Source organism: Nanorana parkeri, unplaced genomic scaffold (genome assembly GCF_000935625.1).
Source record: "Nanorana parkeri isolate BGI_ZX_2015 unplaced genomic scaffold, ASM93562v1 scaffold930, whole genome shotgun sequence".
NCBI classification, from domain to species: Eukaryota; Metazoa; Chordata; class Amphibia; order Anura; family Dicroglossidae; genus Nanorana; species Nanorana parkeri.
In genome coordinates, this window is record NW_017307198.1 from 674,583 (window position 1) to 693,771 (window position 19,189).

Here is a 19,189-nt window from a genome sequence, read left to right on the forward strand (position 1 = left end):
ACGCACGCACACACATATTTCCCAATACCCAAGTTTCTTTCTTTCTTTCTCTCATTCATGATTGAACAAATGAACTAACCACAATGAAGTAACCACAAAGTTGTCCTAAAAAAACATTAGTCTGTATTGTTTTAGAAAAAACTGTCACATGACAATAAACAAAAATGTATCAGTACTTGTATCTGTGAGTACTTGGACAAGTATCAGTACTTGTACTTGAAAAAATGGTATCGGTGCATCCCTTTATATATATTTATTTTTAAAAATCATACATTAAAACAGGGATACACAAATCCCCGGAGCTCCGTGTGCTCCTTAATAATGACAGCTGCTTCCTAACTTTTGAGTTTTTCTCTAGTCTAGTCTTGGAGCTGGAAAAGTATCTGTACATGTACTCGTACCAAGTACGTTACTTGGAATCTGAACATCTCTAACTGGGACATAAGCTTGTTAAGGCAGTTGTCAGGTAGGACTTCCCTAAAACATTTTTCTTGTTCAACTCATCAGGAATTTGCACAAACTACACTTATAACAGTCACAAGAATTACAGGAGACATTCATTTTGGTTGTTATGAAACACCTCACAAGTAAAAGCATTTAATACCTTACTGTACAATATTGCAAAACAAGACCTTACAAGGAAAATATAAGCATTTATTATTGTCATTTATGCGTTAGTATAATATATAATATCCTGAGTGATGTAAACAAACCAGCCTGGTATCCTGTGTAATGTCATATCTGGTTAAAGACATCACCAATGATGCCCAGTAATATATATTTTGTGATGGGAGTAGTAATGGGCAAGCATCATCATGTGGTAGGTTGTAGTGGTGGCAGGGCAATATCTTTGACCATTGAGTTGAACTGTTATGTAGAGAGATCTTTGTAATTTACAGTGATTTACATCACTGGACGACATGTTTGTGGTTGGATTTACATCAAGGGACATGGTTTTTGGGAGGCAGTTGCTGCAATGCAATGCAATGCAGTAAAACCTGACTGGCTTCCAGTACAATACTGTCACTTCTTTTCTCAGTCTAAATGCTGATGGGCAAGATAATTACAGGAAGCTAATGCATGGACAGATTGAGATACTAATCAAAAATACATTTAACCACTTTGCTGCCATGGATGTAAGTACTATCTCCACAGAAGCACTGACATGTAAACAGACTCCCGGCTGAGTTTGTTTACTTTTTCGCAGCGAGCTGTCAGCTTTCTTAAGTAGTAATTTGGGCAGCTGGATCCAGACAGAAAAAAAACAGCAGTTAAAATAGTTTTATTGTGTAAGGTGCCCTTAACAGCCAGAATGGTGGATATCTATATTTACTGTGTTTCTTACAGTCTTTATATATACTTTATATATGTCAAAATAAGTTAACATATATTTATATATAATTCTTTAAAAGAACCAAATGATAAAAACCCTTATTGTCACATACAAGAAAAAGTATGAAGCCAAGCACTAAATCTGAGCTAAGAGATTTACAGAACACTACTTCCATCTAGTGTTCATTTATATTATTGCACCGCATGAATGTTGATTGCACAGTATGGTCTACATTTATTTATTTGCTAACCTGTAGTATTTTAAAATATATTCTCAGAATATTTAATGTTTGAGTAAAATGTCAAGTTTATCATTTTTATAATTGATCAAACTATTTACTGTATAACAAGAAGCTTTGGTAAAATTCAGCTTTAAGTTCATTTATTTTGCTAAATAGTCTTCAAAACGTTTGGATTACGTAATATGTATTTGTTATTTTTACAAATATTGGTGTTATATTACTAAGATACCATTATATTTATGTAAAATAGCTAGAGAATATCTAATATTGAAAAAGATTATTACTGCTCGGAATTACTGATTTAAAATGTATTATTCAAATATATTGGAACTGCAAAGCCATTTCATAGCCATTTCCCCAAGCAATATGGATTTTGCTTATCAACATTAGTTTAAAACTGCTACAGGGCTCAGTAGCAAAGTGACCGTGTTTATTGATTCCACCCCATCACTCTTCTGTTCAAAGTAGTATGCTAGGATCACTTGCACATACTTAAAGTGACACTAAATTCAGGAGTTAAAATAGAATTAAGGTCTGGGCGTTTTTTACCTTAATGAATTCTCTGCATTAGGGTTAAAACGGCCCAGCACCTTTTTTCTACCCCAGTCCCGCCCACACTTATCCTTTCAGCCCCGCTGCCGGTCCTGAAGCGATCCTCCATTCCCCCGAACTTCCGGGTTGCGGGGGGAGGATACTGATGGCAGAGGAGCCATATGCTCCTCCTGCCATCAATCAAAGAGGGAAGGGGCGTGGGCTGCCACAGGGCTGTGTATGTTTATGGACACACACAGCCACTGCGGGCACGACTGCGCATGGGTGCCTCCATTAGAACGATGGTGGCACCCGTGCAGGGGGCGGGGGAAGAGCGCTCTGGGGACCCACTAGAACACGAGTCCCCGCTACTTTACAACACACTTTACAACTTTACTTGTAAGGTTACTTTACAACACACACACGGACCATAGGGAACAAAAGTAGCCACCCTCCAGAAGGAAGGACGGTGTCGGCACCAATTCAGAGATGATTTGAGGATCTACAGCCGAGTGATACACTAATAACGTACATTTTTGTTAATAGTTAAGGTGATTGAATGCCTTGATATGATTTAACTCCTGAGTTTAGTGTCTCTTTAAGAGCCTTATGATTAAGCACCGTTTTGTGGGAAACACATCATGGCATTAGTTGTGATCTGTTGCATCTGTGCTTTTATCTTAATAATCCTCCATTTGCTGCAATACAGCCCTATTAGTACATTGTGAAGCCCAGGCAATGTTGAGGTTCTGCCGAGCTGCGGCATGTGGATGAGCCCTGGCTTCCCTAGCAGCAGCACTGTTTTTTCCCCCTCATTAGTATGCTAGGATCACTGACATTACTGGGAATCACTGTGCTATAAGTGTTCCCTGTGCAGGACTCTACAAAGGAGGCTTTTGGATTAACCTGTCAGCACTAATAGCTGGGTATCTGCTGAAATCTGCAGTGCCAGTTTGTCATTGTCTGATCCTGTAGACAAAACCTAATGTCTAGTATGGATGTATCTGAAATTTCAGGGCGCTTAATTTTGCAGCCAAAAAATGCACATTATGTTAATTTCACCTTGCAGTGCCACAAATAAAAATTAAAGGGTCAGGTTTTCACTACCATGTGATCATTAAAGCCGAACTCCAGATATAAAATAATATGCATGCGCGCATTGGTCTAGCTTGTCCTAATGTAAGTATGCATACAATATAGCTGATTGGCTGCTGGGGATCCTGTAAAACACTGTAGCAGGCAAAGCTAATACAGTGCTGATAGTGATCTTTGGGGTCCTGTATAGCAGTGTGCTGTGCAGCTTCACGATCCGCCCCTCATCCAATTAGAGAATGTCTTCTACTCATCAGCAGTTCCCCGATACTCCTTTAATTAGCAGACTTGGGTTGGGTAGCTGAGTAGATTATTATTATTATAGTTATACAGGATTTATTTAGCGTTTTGCGTTTTCTTTCTCTATAATAAAGAAAAATTGTGTCGCCTACCTGCCTATGTGGCTTGATAGGATTGTGTGAATTACAAATGTAACCAGAATTACAAATCTCATGACCGCTAAAATAATTCAAATATATGTATTGCAACAGTGTATTTGACTGGCTGCAGTTCAGTGTTTGGATTTCAGTTAATGTGTATGTGTGTCTTTGTTCTATTTTTACTTCCTGTTATTACCTAATTATTACAGTAACAACACTAGAGGGTGTAGCAGTACTTCAGAAAAAATTACACAGCAGTAGCCTTGCAGACTGTATGAATTAGGCCCTTTCAACGAGGGACAAATAAAGGTTATTGAAATATCTATATTTCTAACAATACTCACTATTTAAAAACAGCCATTGCTGTCAACTTCCAAATTACAACATAATTTACTGTACTAGGCCCTCTTCGTAAATGAAATTATCTATATAATAATTTTGGATTTACAAATAACCATGTAATAAATAATAAACTTGAACATAATACAATGCTTTGCATGTGAATAGGAGACTAGTGCTCCACTGTCACAAACTGTGATGTAGACCCTGCTCCTCTGTGTGGCTGCTTTTTCTGCAAGTGAAATTTAAAAGGTTGCTGGTGTTTCACCGGGAACCCCCTCACAGGAGTGTGAGCTTTCCTGCAGGCCTCTACCAGGTCACTGAAGAGGTACTAGCAGATGTGGGGGAAGGTTGGTACTGGGTAACAGGGAGTATGAAAGAGGCACAAGGCACTGGTCAACAGGAGGCAGGAGTGAGGTGGGGGGCCTGTGGCTGCAGGGATGGCACAGCAGAGGCCTAGACTGTGCTAGTAGCTGGAGTGAAGCAGAAGCTGCGGGTGCAGCATGGTCTGTGAATGTAGCAGAGGTATAGCGAAGGCTGCGGACACAGCTGAGACTGTGGATGCTGCTGGGTGTAACAGACACTGTTGGTGAAGCGGGAGTGCAGCAGAAACTGTGACTTCTGCTGGGATGAAGTGGAGGCTGCAACGGATATTCAGCTGAGGTGCAGCAGGACTGCATGTTCAGCAAGATGCAGCAGACAGTGGATGCGGCTGGGGTGCAGCAAAGGTCACAGGTGCAGTGGAGATTATTATTATTATTATTATACCGGATTTATATAGCGCCAACAGTTTGCGCAGCGCTTTGCAGCAAAGTCTGTGAGTGTAGCAGAGATGCAGCAGGACAGGAGTTATGTGACATGTAAAACCCAAGAGTGCCTGCAGCATATAAAATACATATAATTTATTTATTTTGGTTTTAATCAGTCATGTGTGACAAGTGAGCATCTAAGTGGATAGGGTTCCATTGGCGGTAGGGATGTCCCGATACCATTTTTTCAAGACCAAGTACAAGTACTTTCGCCTCAGGTACTTGCCGATACCAATTAACGATACTTTTTCTTAAAGGGACATGTGGCATTTTTTCTAAAACAATACAGACTAATAATATTAGGGCAGTTTCTTTATAATTATGAAGAACTGTAACTCAATCCATAATTATTCAGCAATGGAGAATGGCAACCGGCAATAAAGGACTACAAATCTCAGCAATCCATGATTATTCAGCAATGGAGAATGGTAGCCAGTAATCAAGAATTGCTGAGATTTGTATTCCTCTATAGCCGTTTGCCATTCTCTGTTGCTGTATAATCTTAGATTATACAGGGAGGGAGGAGGAAGAGATGTGGGGCTGGGCCAGCGCTGTCAAAGACAGCTGCCACAAGGTTCCCATCAGGCTGCCTGAGGACCTTAAAAATGTAAAGGACTGGTATTAGCCATTAGTATCAGGGCATTTTCATGGGTACAAGTCCTTTTGAAAAAGCCCTGTATCTGCCCCGATACTAGTATCAGGACTTCCCTAATTGACAGGCACTGCCATCTTTTTGAACAGGAGCACCCTGCAGTTTGCGCTTGCCATTGCTGTAAGATGTCCTACATAACCCATTGTTGAGTCATGAGAATAATGTGCTGCATTTTGATTAATTTACCACTATAGATGAACAGTTTGTGGCTCCTCTCATGAGCAGGTTTCAGTGATTAAACTCTGGACTAACAATGCGTGGAGCACAACAAAATATTACAAGAGGCTACTAATCACCTCCTGTCCGACCGTTGTAAATAAACGGACGGTGGCTTCTAGAATGCGGGTGGGCATTTTTAAATGTCCTTTCCCGCCACTAGGCCATCGATGGCTGTTTACATACAAGCGTTCCAGCCGCCCAATCGCTTGTATTATACGGGAGCGGCACAGCGACTCTGTCACTGGAGATCAGAGGGAGGTCAATACAAAAACTCCCTCTGATCTCCCAGTCGGTCTCTGAATGCAGGAAGTGATGTATATTACATCACTTCCACATTCAGCTGTCATTCCCGGCTACAGAAGCCGGGGAGAAGCTGGTGAAGCAGGTCTCATTAGGGATCGTAAAGACCACTGATGTCTCCATAAAGAGGACCTGTCACTGTATATTGGCTATTACATAGGGGGCTTGTTACAGGAGGCTGAGCTCTCCTCCCTGCACTGCTTGCTCAGCCTCCTGTGACAGCTGTCAGAGAGGAGAGCGGGTACAAACACTTAGCGATCAGTGATCGCTGAGTGTTTGTAGATAATTGAGGACATGGTATGTGTACTATATCCTCAATTATGAATGAATGGAAAGTGATCTACATCACCTCCTGTTCATTCATAGTTGTAGTTATAGTAAACACACAATGTTCTCATGTTATCAATGAACAGGAACACTCATAGAGGATTCCTGTTCATTGATAACAGGGGCTGCAGAAAAAGAGATTGAGGACTCTGTTTCCTCAATCTCTTTTTCTATTTTAAAAGGGAAATATCAGGGGTTTGTTTAGACCCCTAATATTTCCTCCAAAGCCCCTAAAAGTAAAAGTAAAGTAAAACATATTTAATAAAAAATGAATTAATAAATAATTGAAATTTCCATTTCAATGCACCTCTAGTAAATAATATAGTATATACTATAAATGTGAATAAATCTTCTCAGACATATTATAAAAAAGCACCAACAGGTTACTAGTAACAACTATATTGACTTCAGAGACTTTAGGCATAAGACATTGTTAAATCTTCAAGAAGTTGCAAGAATTTTTATGTTTTGTGTATAGTTATTGTAGAGTTGATGCATTTATCTAATGGGGGAATCACCCAGTTCTCAGAATTGGGTGAAACGTGTCAGATTCTGCAGACAATTACAGATCATTTTAGTTGCACATTTCTTAAAACAGAGAAATGTGGTTAAAATGGTAAATATTACTCAATCCTTACATAAAAGTATGTAGGAAATGTCTTTGTCAGCTTTAGCAAGTGATTAGTTTCTCGTTAAGTAAGAATCCGGCCTCACTCCATTCCACACTGAATAAATGTACTAAAAAGTTGTCAGTGACTAAGCCCAGGATTGGGTAAAACATGCCAGAGAGTGCGGACCTGAGTATCACTGACGAGTTTTAAATAAATTGATTGAGCATGCGGTCAGATTCTTCCTTTTCTATATGCCTCTTTGGTTGGAGCGAGGACACACTCCTGCTGGTAAGCACCCAGTTGTCTTTCCCCTGCTAAAGCCATGGAAGAGCGGTGCTTTATTCCTATACCTTGATTAGTTTCTCGCTTTCATTTCCTAATCTACCCTAGAAAAACATACCGTAGAAGCTAATTGGTTGCAAAGTGCAATGGAGATAGTTCAAGTTTATGTCCAGCCAAACATTTCTTCATAGTTTTGGAAACAGTGGGGAAAATTCATATTTTACCGCTGTCTGGAGCTCCACCAGAAAGATTTCCTGTCACTTACTGTTTTTTTTATATCTATGTTTCTATTAAAGAGTTTTATTTTCCTCTAATGGAACCCCAGATAGCAATAAAAACTGCTATCCAAAATTAAAAAGAAAAAAAAAGTTTTGACTGGACATTCACTTTAACCACCTCCCGTACGCTGAACATTCAGAAATGGCCGGACGGGAGCCTTCTGGATGCGGGTGGGTGTCTTTAAACATCCTTCATGCCAGCACACGAGCAGGAGACCGCCAGAATTTGAAACAGCCAGCGATGGCTGTTTACATACAAGCGGTCTGGTAAAGTAGCCACCGCTCCAAGCATGCTACTGTGATGGACTACAATCTCAAATCAAATTAGTAAACTAAACATGAGATTGTAGTCCATAACGGGAGCAAGCTTGGAGTGGTTTAAAACACACACAGGGACCATGCGGAACAAAAGTAGCCACCCTCCAGAAGGAAGGACAGTGTGAGTATAAATTCTGAGATGATTCGAGGATCTACAGCCGAGTAATACACTAATAAAGTAAATTTTTGTTAAAAGTTAAGGTAATTGAATGCCTTATATGATTTAACTCCTGAGTTTAGTGTGATAAACAAATAAGATACATTTGTGTTAATAGTTAGGGTACTTGAATACATTTTTAAGATTTAACTCCTGAGTTTAGTGTCCCTTTAATATCAACCAAGAAGAGCCAAAAAGCATACAGTGTACACAAATAGCACAACAGTTTGTATTTATTTAGTAGGTTTCAAGTAGCGAGAAACATGTAATAAATGTGGTCTGAAAATTGAGTCTAAAGACAGAGTGCAGAATGTTACATCTAACTAGTTAGTCAAATTTATGTTAAAGAAACCACAGCAGCACAATGCAAATTCAACTCTTTTCTCTATTAAAGATAATAGGGAACATACTGTAACACTGAGCCTTGTTGTCTTGGCAACTGTCTTACAGTAGCTACATCTGCCATACTCTCATGTCAAGGACTGCATGTGTACCCAAAGCTGTTGTTAAAATAACCTTTTTTGAATCATATGTTTTATAAACCGGTTATTGAAAAAATAACAATTTTAATCGGAAAATTGAAGAAAACCTCCATTAGGCACTATTTGTATCTACGCTGGCCAAAAAAACATGACCCCAGCGTAAATTCAGAAAAAACAACCTTTTGAAAAAATGTTACAACACTACTCATACACAAAGCTGTACAATAAACTTCCAACACTTTGTGAATCCCTGGTTATTCATTGCTAAGTATATATCACACTTTGTATTGATTAGAGCAGGACTGCACTTTTCAAAGGTGCATTGATGTGGTGGTATGGCTTGATGTATAATTGCAAATGACTGAAACAAAGTCCTTTTGTTTTTAAACTAAAAGGTTCATAGGTCCTCTGTGCTGGCTTGATGAATGAGATGCTGGGGGATTTTGGTGTCGTTCATTTATCATGAATTGCTCCACCAATGTGCATCTTCCCTCGGCTAGTTATTCATTTTTTTAAGTGGCTTCTGTTTTGGGTTTTTTTGCAGGCACACACTGGATGTTTTTAACAAGTCGGAGGCTCTTGTATGTTGATGCATCTTGTAAGAAGGATGAGGTTAGCTGCTCTCAGTTTATGCTTTGCTACATATTTGTTCCAACTAATTTTGACTCACTGCCTTCCCCGCTCTAGCATGTACTCTGGATATGGTGAGGTGTGGCATGTTCTGGCTCAAAGTGAGATATACCATGCTTTTACCAGACCTCATCATCCCATATCTCAAATGCAAGCTAGGGGCAAGTAACGATGAGGAGAAGATGCCCCATAGTGGTTACCAAGGGCTTAGGAGTCCACAGATCAGTTAGTTCTTAAACTGGAATTTCTACTTCCATTTGTGTTTTCTTATGCTCAATATTATATACTACATTCTTACCTGTTTAATCCCCCAAATTGGTTTACAGGTGCATTGATCATCTAATAAATTAACATTATACCGCTAACAATTTAAATTACTACTATCTGAACATATATGGTAGTTTTCTTTAATACATAAACCAATTCTGTTAATAAAATGTCTTTATCACTTTAGGAGGAGGATAACATTTCTACATTGTAGCTATTATTGTAGCTATTATACAAATAATTCTGTAAACTTTATTTACTTTACTTGATTTCTACTAGCATATAATGACAGGCTTTGTTGTGTTTGTCAGGTGTGATTGAATGCTGATGCATAAGATCATTTATTATTCAGAATACATCAATACTTCATGAATGTGACAGCGCTGATGACATCTGTTTACAGACTTGTGATATAACATCGAACAAATAATCCCTAACAAAAGTGAAAGATCTTGTCTTTGAAAAGCAGAACAATTCTTGTTAAATGCAGATTACAATTATAAAAGCAGAAAGCTAAACTGAAACAAATTTCAAATTGAACATTTACACATCAAATCTATAAAGTCAGATGTATTAATTTTAAAACTGTTCAGTTTTATTTTGTATTCTGTAACTCCTACTACCTGATGTGCTTCCCATAACATTTTAAAATGTTGTGATCTGTCATTCCTTGTTTTATAAAATGCAAAAGCAAATATATTGCAGAGCTGAGTCAATACAAACGTTCTATGAGAGTTATATTGCATTCTGATGCTGCCCTCATAATTGCATTAAATATGGCTCCCAAATACTCTATCTTATTTAACAAGAAAAACAGTAGAAGACCACACATGTGCCAGTTATCAGTAGGATTGATGTCCCTCCTGTTTCCTAGTTAATGTGTTACAGAGAATGTATAGTGGTTTGGCACACATTTTATTTTTTTGCTGGATTACAATTAAATATTGCATATTATTTTTAAAGCGGACCTTTACCCACATCTTCAAAATAACATCAAAGACACCTTTAGAAATGTTTAGTAATGACAATCTACAAACAGATACTTCTAGATAATTGCCGGCTTTTTATTTTTTGCATACCTTTTTTTTTCTTTTCTTCCCCAGTCTTCTGGCCATTTTAACTAAGGTCGGGTTACTAGATCTCCCTTTACTTCCTGGAACCCTGGCACATGTGACCATGCACATCATCTCAGGGGAGGAAAATGCTTTTCCGTGAGACCTCATGAAATTACAGATGAGATTTCCCACCAATGCTTTGCTAACCTTTCCAGGATGCAATGCTAAGGCATGATTACATAGTTTGTACCAAACTGGACCAGGAAGTAGAAAAAAATGAATTATAACTAAAATAAAAATATGTTTATTTAGCTAATGTATATAAGATGATTTCATATCAGCATGCAGAGCTGTATGTTGATTTGATTTTTAGTCAAAGGGGTAAAAGTCCACTTTAAATATTTTGTTAGCTAGCAGAATGGAATTTCTATCTCTTTTCACATGTCTTCCATCTCTTCAGTATAAAGTCTGTTGTTTACAAAGCTCCCTAGCTCAGCCTGCATTTTTCTCCTAGAGCTGAATGACTCATTATAGTGACTCAACCCTTGTCAGATGGCTCAGTCCATAGTTCCAGTTAGACAAAGCCAGCCACAAGGCAGCTACTACTGCTCTATTGTCTATTGAAGCCCATTGTAGCACAACAGGTAAGTAGTTTATCTAATTCACTAGGATCACAGCTGCAAACGTAACTTACGATGATTAGGAGATGTAGTAGCAGTCCAATATCAGGTAAACTCAATATACAGCCACAATGATCAAGTTTAGTAATCAAATCTATAACACAAAGGGGATGATTTCACCAGAACAAACTTTATATGAGTAGTGAGTTATATGAGTTATATTGCAGTGTTCACACCTCAAATAGGGTTAACTGCCCCTTGTTAGTTAATGCCTAACTTCAAATTGCATTCAGCTTATGAAAATAATAGTTTGTCAATACCAATAGTGCTGTTATGAATTCTTTTAAACACAAGTAGTTTTGAAGCAATATAAGGAAGTCTTTGGATAACATAAAATGGTGAGTACTTGCTTTTAGGTTGCTTCCCTTTAAGCAGCTTTTTCAACAGCAATCTACAGTATATAGTAGCTCATCAAGAGACACTGAATCTGTAGGAGAAGTATATGAACTGTTTCCAACTGGGTTCACTGGAGATCCAGAGAAGGTCACTGTAGCAGCGTGAGGAGGAGTACCACAGGTCCCAGCATCCTGTGGCAACACACAGCATACAGGGAATCGGAGCTTATTGCCCGGCATCAGCTGTATTGCTTGGACGCAGAGCAACTGAAAGTCCGCAGCTTAAGCCGGCTACTGAGGAGGAGCTAAATGATTTCGTGGGAGGTTACATCCCGGAACACTGGAGAACCCGGCAAGGGGAGTATATTACACCCATTTAGCTCTGGGAATCCTTTGTCATGTATTAAATGTTTATTTGTAAAATCACATATAAAAAAATAGTTTAAAACCTCATAAATGTTTTTTAAAAACCTATAGTTTGCCTTCAATTTGCCTTCCCTCTTAGCCATGTGCACGCTACAATAATTAATTGTATCACGTTAAGGGGGGTAATATCTGTTTTTCTATATGGAAGCTAGTCTTTACTTCCTTTACCTGATTATGAGTGTACTATGGCCAAGCAGAAGCCTGATGTGCATAGTACTGTGTAGTGATCACCAACTAAGTATGAGAAGAGAAGGGAAACTGAGGCTTCACTGTCAGCCAAACACTTGGTAGATTTTATTCCAGTAAATCCTGGGATAAGGGAAATCTAAACCTGGCAATTAAGGCAAAAATGACCCTCCTGATAAATACAGGTATATAGAGGGTCTAGGCCCTCTGATGTGTCAGGTACTGGAATATTTTTAGCTACTTTGCCATTGCTAGGCCAGTTTAATGATTACATTTAATAATGTCAGTTCACAGCATTTCAAAGCAATCCAACTTATTAATGAATTCATCATTTGTATTTATTCTGTAGAAAGGATATATTTCTTATTCTGCAAGGTCATTTGCAGCCACCGACAGCATTTTCTCAAAAAAAACATCTTTTAAAGGATTGCATTTGTTTTCAAGACTGAATCCATGTTTAATAATTACATATTGATTGGTATACACAGGCAGCCTCGGTGTTTGCCTTACCTTTCTTAAAGGTTTCAGTTTAGTTTCCATTACAAAGTCATACTTGCAGAGTTCACAACAACGGGTGTCTGAGCTCTTAATCCATTGATGTAGACAGGCTTGATGAACAAACCTCAATGTTCCAGTACAGCGGCACGGGGTAATTAGTGAGTTTTCTTCATCTCCTTCACAATGACAGATTCTAAAAATATGCAAAAAATATGTTAGATTTTGCACAAAGAAGAATGAAAACACCACAGCTATTGTTTTATTTTGTTTTAAAAACATGCGGTACAATAAATTGTAAATGTGTCTATCCTCTTTATCAGTAAGAGTTTTTATCAGTCTGACTGACCATTCGGGCACTCAGGCTCAGCCCGAGGGCCCGCGGCCATGACGGGGCCTGTGGCAGTTGTCACCCTCTTTGGGTTACTGACTGTCCTGCAATGTTGTCTTCGGCCCCGTTCACACTTAGCGATTTATCGTGCGGTAATTCCCGCGATATCGCGGCAATTTACCGCGCGATATCGCTCTTCAATGCTTCTCAATGGGGCAAAGGGTCCTGCTGTCGCGGGTCGTGCGTCGCTACAGCAGGACCCTTTTTGGAGCGGATTTAGCCGCGATTCAAGCTTGCTCAATGCAAGCATTTGCGCAATATTGCACGACAAATCGTGCGATATTGCGCAAAATGCAAATCGCGCAACAAACGCGCGATTTGCGAATCACCAAGTGTGAATGGGGCCTTCCACTCGTCCTTCGTGTTAAGTCCTGGCCTGACAGCTCACTGAGGAATGCAGCGTGCAGGCAGAGCTGCCTGTCAGTGAGAGGAGCTTAGCACACAGCTACCTTTCACTGCTGCTCACGGCTTTGGCAGAGGGAGCACGTGTGTGAATACCAGGGGGGGCCTGCCAGGGGACATTCCACAGCTCTAGAGCAGCATCCACGATTCTCCAGCTTTTTACATTTTTTTCCAAAGAAGGAGAAAAGGTGAGCAAAAACCTACAAATTATGCTTCTTTTGCATCTTGTCACATTGATATTAAGCACACATCACATGTGAATAAGGCTAAATTGGTTGAACATTTACTTTCCGGACAGCATCAGATGCAATCTGTTAGCGGATTGCCAAACTATTGTGAACAGTGCAGGCAGAGACAGTAGGAAAGAGATTTTGGCCTTTTTGTAATAACTACTGATTCACATAAATCATGGCTTGATTTCCTTTGACTTCTTTCTGATCTCTTTGTTCTGTGCGCTACAAACTTCTGACCTCTGCGTTCTGTGCGTTACTACCTTCTGACCTCTGTGTTCTGTGCGTTACTACCTTCTGACCTCTGTGTTCTGTGTGCTACAAACTTCTGACCTCAGTGTTCTGTGCGTTACAACCTTGTGACCTCTGCGTTCTGTGTGTTACTACCTTCTGACCTCAGTGTTCTGTGCGTTACTACCCTCTGACCTCTGTGTTCTGTAAATTACTACCTTCTGACCTCTGCGTTCTCTGCAATACTACCTTCTGGCCTCTGCGTTCTGTGTGTTACTACCTTCTGACCTCTGCGTTCTGTGCGTTACTACCTTCTGACCTCTGCGTCCTGTGTGTTACTACCTTCTGACTCTGCGTTCTGTGTGTTTCTACCTTCTGACTTCTGCGTTCTGCATGTTACTACCTTCTGACCTCTGCATTCTGTGCGTTACTTGCTGCTTAGCTTTGCTTTCCTTATTATTGAACTCTGCGCTATTTAATGCTGCATATTTGCCACTCTGTACATTTCCTACTACTTACATTGATTCTGTTCTTGGGACTGTCATACAATGGCTCTGGTCTGATGTCTGTCCTGCATTGGCTCTTTATCTGATGTCTGTCCTGCATTGGCTCTGGTCTGATGTCTGTCCTGCATTGGCTCTGGTCTGATGTCTGTCCTGCATTGGCTCTGGTCTGATGTCTGTCCTGCATTGGTGCTGGTCTGAGCTCTTGCGTGCATTTGTACTGGTCTGAGGTTTATGAGCAGTGGTTCTGGTCATGGGCGCACTGGAGCAGGGGGGTGGGGGTTTGCATATCACACATGCAATATGTACACAAACCCCCACTCCGGTCCTAGAATATTAAGTTCTCCTGTCCATTCTCCTACTAATTATCTTGCTAATCAAGATAATTGGCACAATAGGTCAAAATAGCCAAACCAGAAAAATTCTGCCGTTTAGCTCACTTTCCAAATTGCCTACTGTATATTAGTCTGATTTGAGATTCTCCTACCAATTCCCCTGCAATTCACTTTTTAGTGAATAGACCTGTTATTTTAAAAATAGTATAAAAAAAGAAATTCCTGTAACACAAGAATGTACATGTGGGTGGAGCTTATATATGGGTAGAGCACAAAGGGGCCCCATAAACTCATATTGCCCAGGGGCCCTGTGTGTAGTCAGTCCGCCCCTACCCCTGGGCTCAAAATTACATATTTTAGCAACCCTGGTCATTACTTGGATCGATTGTGAAGAATGAAGACTCTGTCAACTGAGCTGCCTAGGTTTGCAATTCTGCTGATTATTATTGTTACTTTGTGCCTGATTTAGTTCATAATCCTGTCACTTCTTTCCTACTTGATAGATGAGATAATAAGGGCCTTTATATGTACTTACTGAAAATGGCCCATTATTCTGCCGTTTAGCTCACTTTCCAAATTGCCTACTGTATATTAGTCTGATTTGAGATTCTCCTACCAATTCCCCTGCAATTCACTTTTTAGTGAATAGACCTGTTATTTTAAAAATAGTATAAAAAAAGAAATTCCTGTAACACAAGAATGTACATGTGGGTGGAGCTTATATATGGGTAGAGCACAAAGGGGCCCCATAAACTCATATTGCCCAGGGGCCCTGTGTGTAGTCAGTCCGCCCCTACCCCTGGGCTCAAAATTACATATTTTAGCAACCCTGGTCATTACTTGGATCGATTGTGAAGAATGAAGACTCTGTCAACTGAGCTGCCTAGGTTTGCAATTCTGCTGATTATTATTGTTACTTTGTGCCTGATTTAGTTCATAATCCTGTCACTTCTTTCCTACTTGATAGATGAGATAATAAGGGCCTTTATATGTACTTACTGAAAATGGCCCATTTTCCTGGCTCCCAATGCTGGATTTTTGCATATCCAGTGTAGGCTGTAGGGCAACCATAAACAGCGAGTAGTCACCTACTCATGTTACTGACAATCAGTAACACGTTCCTCTGTATAATAAGAGGTTCCAGGCAGCTGTGCTGCTTGGCAGTGGAATGTCACCAGTTCCCCTTTATTGCTTTCCTTGCACAATTTATACATTTTTGTCGGTGGAATAGTATTCTGTGTGCTTGCAGACCAACTACTCTAATTCAATACACTTAAACCCATAGTGCAAGCAGTATAGTTCTAGGTGCACTGACAAAGAATAACAAAAAACTCTTTCAGTCTCCCACCCTCAGCCTTGACATGCCTTTTGTGGCTATGATGTCTGATTGTGATATTAACATAGCCAGTTGACTGCAGTAAGTTGGTGGTGGCACAAGACAGTTGGCTTAGGAGAGCAGTGAAGTTGCAACAGTAATGAATCCACTTCAGTTAGAAGTCCATTAATTTCTATTGTGCAACTCTTATATATGCAAAGTAGCCAAAGATGTCGGCTCCAAGCACTACTAGGCCATGGACGGGCCATGGCATTGACTTAAGAGAGAGGGACCATTTTTGGTGCATACATAAATAGGTACTTGTGCCTAAGGGTCCACATTTGGGTGGCAGAAACTTGTAACTTCAGTTATCTTTTAATCAAAGTGGATAATATGTAATATGAATGTCATTTAAACACATATATACCTCTTCTGAACCAGAGCAATTTCTACATTTCATCTTTAGGCGTACTGATTCTGCAAAAACGTTGTCACTACTTACAATACCAAAGTAATACAGTTGTATTTTATAGCATTGTGTAGCAACTATTTTATTTATTTATTTGTTTAAAAACACAGGAAATGAAAATATTGTGTTTTTTCTAGTTGGCCACTGTTAGTTTTAAAAGAAGTAATGTTACTATAGAGCAAAAGTGCAAAGTGTATACTCTAATTTGTTTTATTATGTTTATAAAGACATTAAATCAGTATTAAAATGTAAAAAAAAATGAATGGTAAGAAAATTAAAAAAGCAAACAACAAAAATCTAAGGGGGGAGAGGGCAGAGTTGATCAGGGTTGATTAAAGTTGATGTATAGTCAAAACTTTAAACTTTTAGTTTTGGAAAGAACAGAAAAGGGTTAGAACCTCCATCAGGCTTTGTTGCTATCTGTGTCCGGGGAGATTTACCTCTCTATTTGTCCGGGTGACCATGGTCACTAACAGGGAAAGTGATTTAATTTCCAAAATGTTACAGCTGTCACTGGAACGGGTGGTGAGGAGATTTTTCTACTGAGCTCTTCTCCTTTGTTGACAGCTAATAGAATTCTCCTAATTTTGAAGAGATTTTTACTTACTTACTGGCTCCAGGGCAAGAAGTGAAGGGGAAATCTTCACAACAGGACATGGACAGCAAAAAAAGAAAAACAACTTACATACAGGTGTTCTAATTATTATCTACTCTACCCAAAGCTAATAAAAGAACATTTTGTCTAGAGACATACTTTAATGATCACTAAAGGTTAAAAAGGGATTCAAACAGAAACTATGTTTATTGAAAAATAAAGCACATAAATGCACTAATCAGAATGTAATGTAACAATGTAATATTGCTACCATAGCGTCATGAATGAAGCCTGCAAATCCTGTTTGCAGGTGCAAATATACACACCCTGTTGCCAGTGTTCCTGATATATAGGGTAGGACCCAGTTCTTAAACTAGGATGAATGGGCAGCATACAGATCAGCCAGTTTGTTACAGTACCAGTATGATGTGGCTCCTTATGCTGCTTGTTATTTAAATGTAGTCTTAGTTTATACTGCAAGTACTCACTTCAGGTTTACTTTAAATAAACCTCTTTTGTAATTAATCATCATCAATGCATCAGTTGAAGCAACCTTTTTCACTCGCTTGCAACAATGCAAGAATTATAATTTACTATAATAAAAATACTTCAGTAGAAAACTGACCTGCAGACATCTAAATCATCACCCCAATCATCATCATCATCATCATTAATTGGGGAAGCAGTACTCTCAAATGGGGCTGCGGGTACTGGTGCTAGAGTCTCTGCACCAGCCCCCTCCTCCCTTACATCCTTCTTGATAATTTTTTCTTCTCTACAGTGACACTTGCACTTCCGTGAACCTGTGCAACACGGCTGCACTTTTCTTTTTACTCTCCTGGTATGATAACGTTTTGTCTCAGTGGATGATGCAGATGATGAAGAGATGCTAGATTCTTTGCACTTTGATATGTTTCTCCTTCTGTGACTGGAAAAAGAGGTGCATGCATTGCCATTTTGTTGTTGTTGACCTTTCTGAGAATTTGAGTCTTTGGATTGTAGAGAAACCATTTCAATTGCATTAGACTCTGAGAAACCTTCATTGTTGTGATGAGGTCTCTCTTGTTTCCTTCCTCTCGTATATGTTTTTGCTTTTTCATGTCTTTTAGGTCTTGTGGCACAGTATCTTTCATCTGATGAGGATTCTGTATCAGACACATCTCCTCTTTGTGCCTCACCATGAGGATTTATTGTTCTCTGCTTTCCTGTTTGGGTACTGGTAGCACAGCTTACACGTTTACGTCTTAGTCTTCGTTTGACTTGTTTTTTGCCATTCTCCCTACCAGGAGGTGCAAATGGCACGACAGGGGTAGTATGGATTAAGTCATCTTCAGAAACATCAAGCAAGGCAGTTCTAAAATGCAAAGCAGTGGACAAAACAAAATGGGAAAGAAAAAAGTGATGAAGGAAAAAAAAGATGAACAGATGAAAAACAGTAAAACAATAGCAACAAAAGAAAGTGCATGAAAATGTGATGAGAAATCAAATGTATAAAAACAACTGAAGAAAACTTGGAAAAAAAAAAAAAGAATTCTTATACCTTACAATTACCAGGTGATTTGTTTTTATAGATTAATAAAGTCACAGATACAAACTGTACGCACCTACATATATCCTGAGCTGATGGACACACAGATGTTTGTGAGTGGCTTCTTGGCGCTGTGCCTGTTGTTGGACTGCTTGCCTGTAAGGAAAGAAAAACAAATTTCACCAATCCGAAAGCAAATTAATTACTGCAATCATTTGTGTATTTATTCTGAAAGAGGAAAGTAGCCCTCAGTGTCCCCCTGTGTAAATTTGTGCATAAGTATGTTCTTACCTTTTTCCTGAATTCACATACTCACCCTCCCAGTTAATACAGCATTTCTCTGTTCTGCCATACACTGGCTCCTGCGCTGCCATGTTCTTCTCCAACATCATTGAGGACCGGCTGACTTTTCCGGGTTCAGGCAACCAGACCCTGGTGACACATGCCAGCTCTGTCCTTGTCCAGCACGGGGTTCATCCTCTTCCAAAATTGGTAGAAGTGGAAGCCTCCTGGGATATTCAATGTGCATAACCCAGGAGGCTTCAATAGCAGGGGGGAGGTGGGGTGGCTGGCTGGACTGAACAAAAGGGGGGCAGATATCTAGGACTATGGAGGGGGAGGTATGCAATGGGAGATTCTTGTTATTTTGAATGATGGTCTGCTTTAAGTTAGTAGAACTGTGCAAGCCTATTCATTGAGTACATATGTTCTGCTTTATTTAGTTTTATTACCTATTTTCTCTAGGAATGACTATTAAAGCTCAGA

The 19,189-nt window shown here is 39.4% G+C and overlaps 1 protein-coding gene across 1 annotated transcript in view; it reads right to left on the reverse strand.

Moving 5' to 3' along the window:
• Positions 1–18,586, reverse strand: part of MARCH1 (membrane associated ring-CH-type finger 1) — a gene marked incomplete at its 5' end in the record, with an annotated part of 87,022 nt that extends 68,436 nt beyond the window's left edge. The window contains 2 exons of the mRNA XM_018566269.1: positions 12,441–12,621; positions 18,501–18,586. Of these exons, the coding sequence (XP_018421771.1) occupies positions 12,441–12,621; positions 18,501–18,586 (267 nt within the window). The remainder of the gene's footprint in view (positions 1–12,440; positions 12,622–18,500) is intronic.
• Between the last annotated feature and the right edge of the window lie 603 nt (positions 18,587–19,189).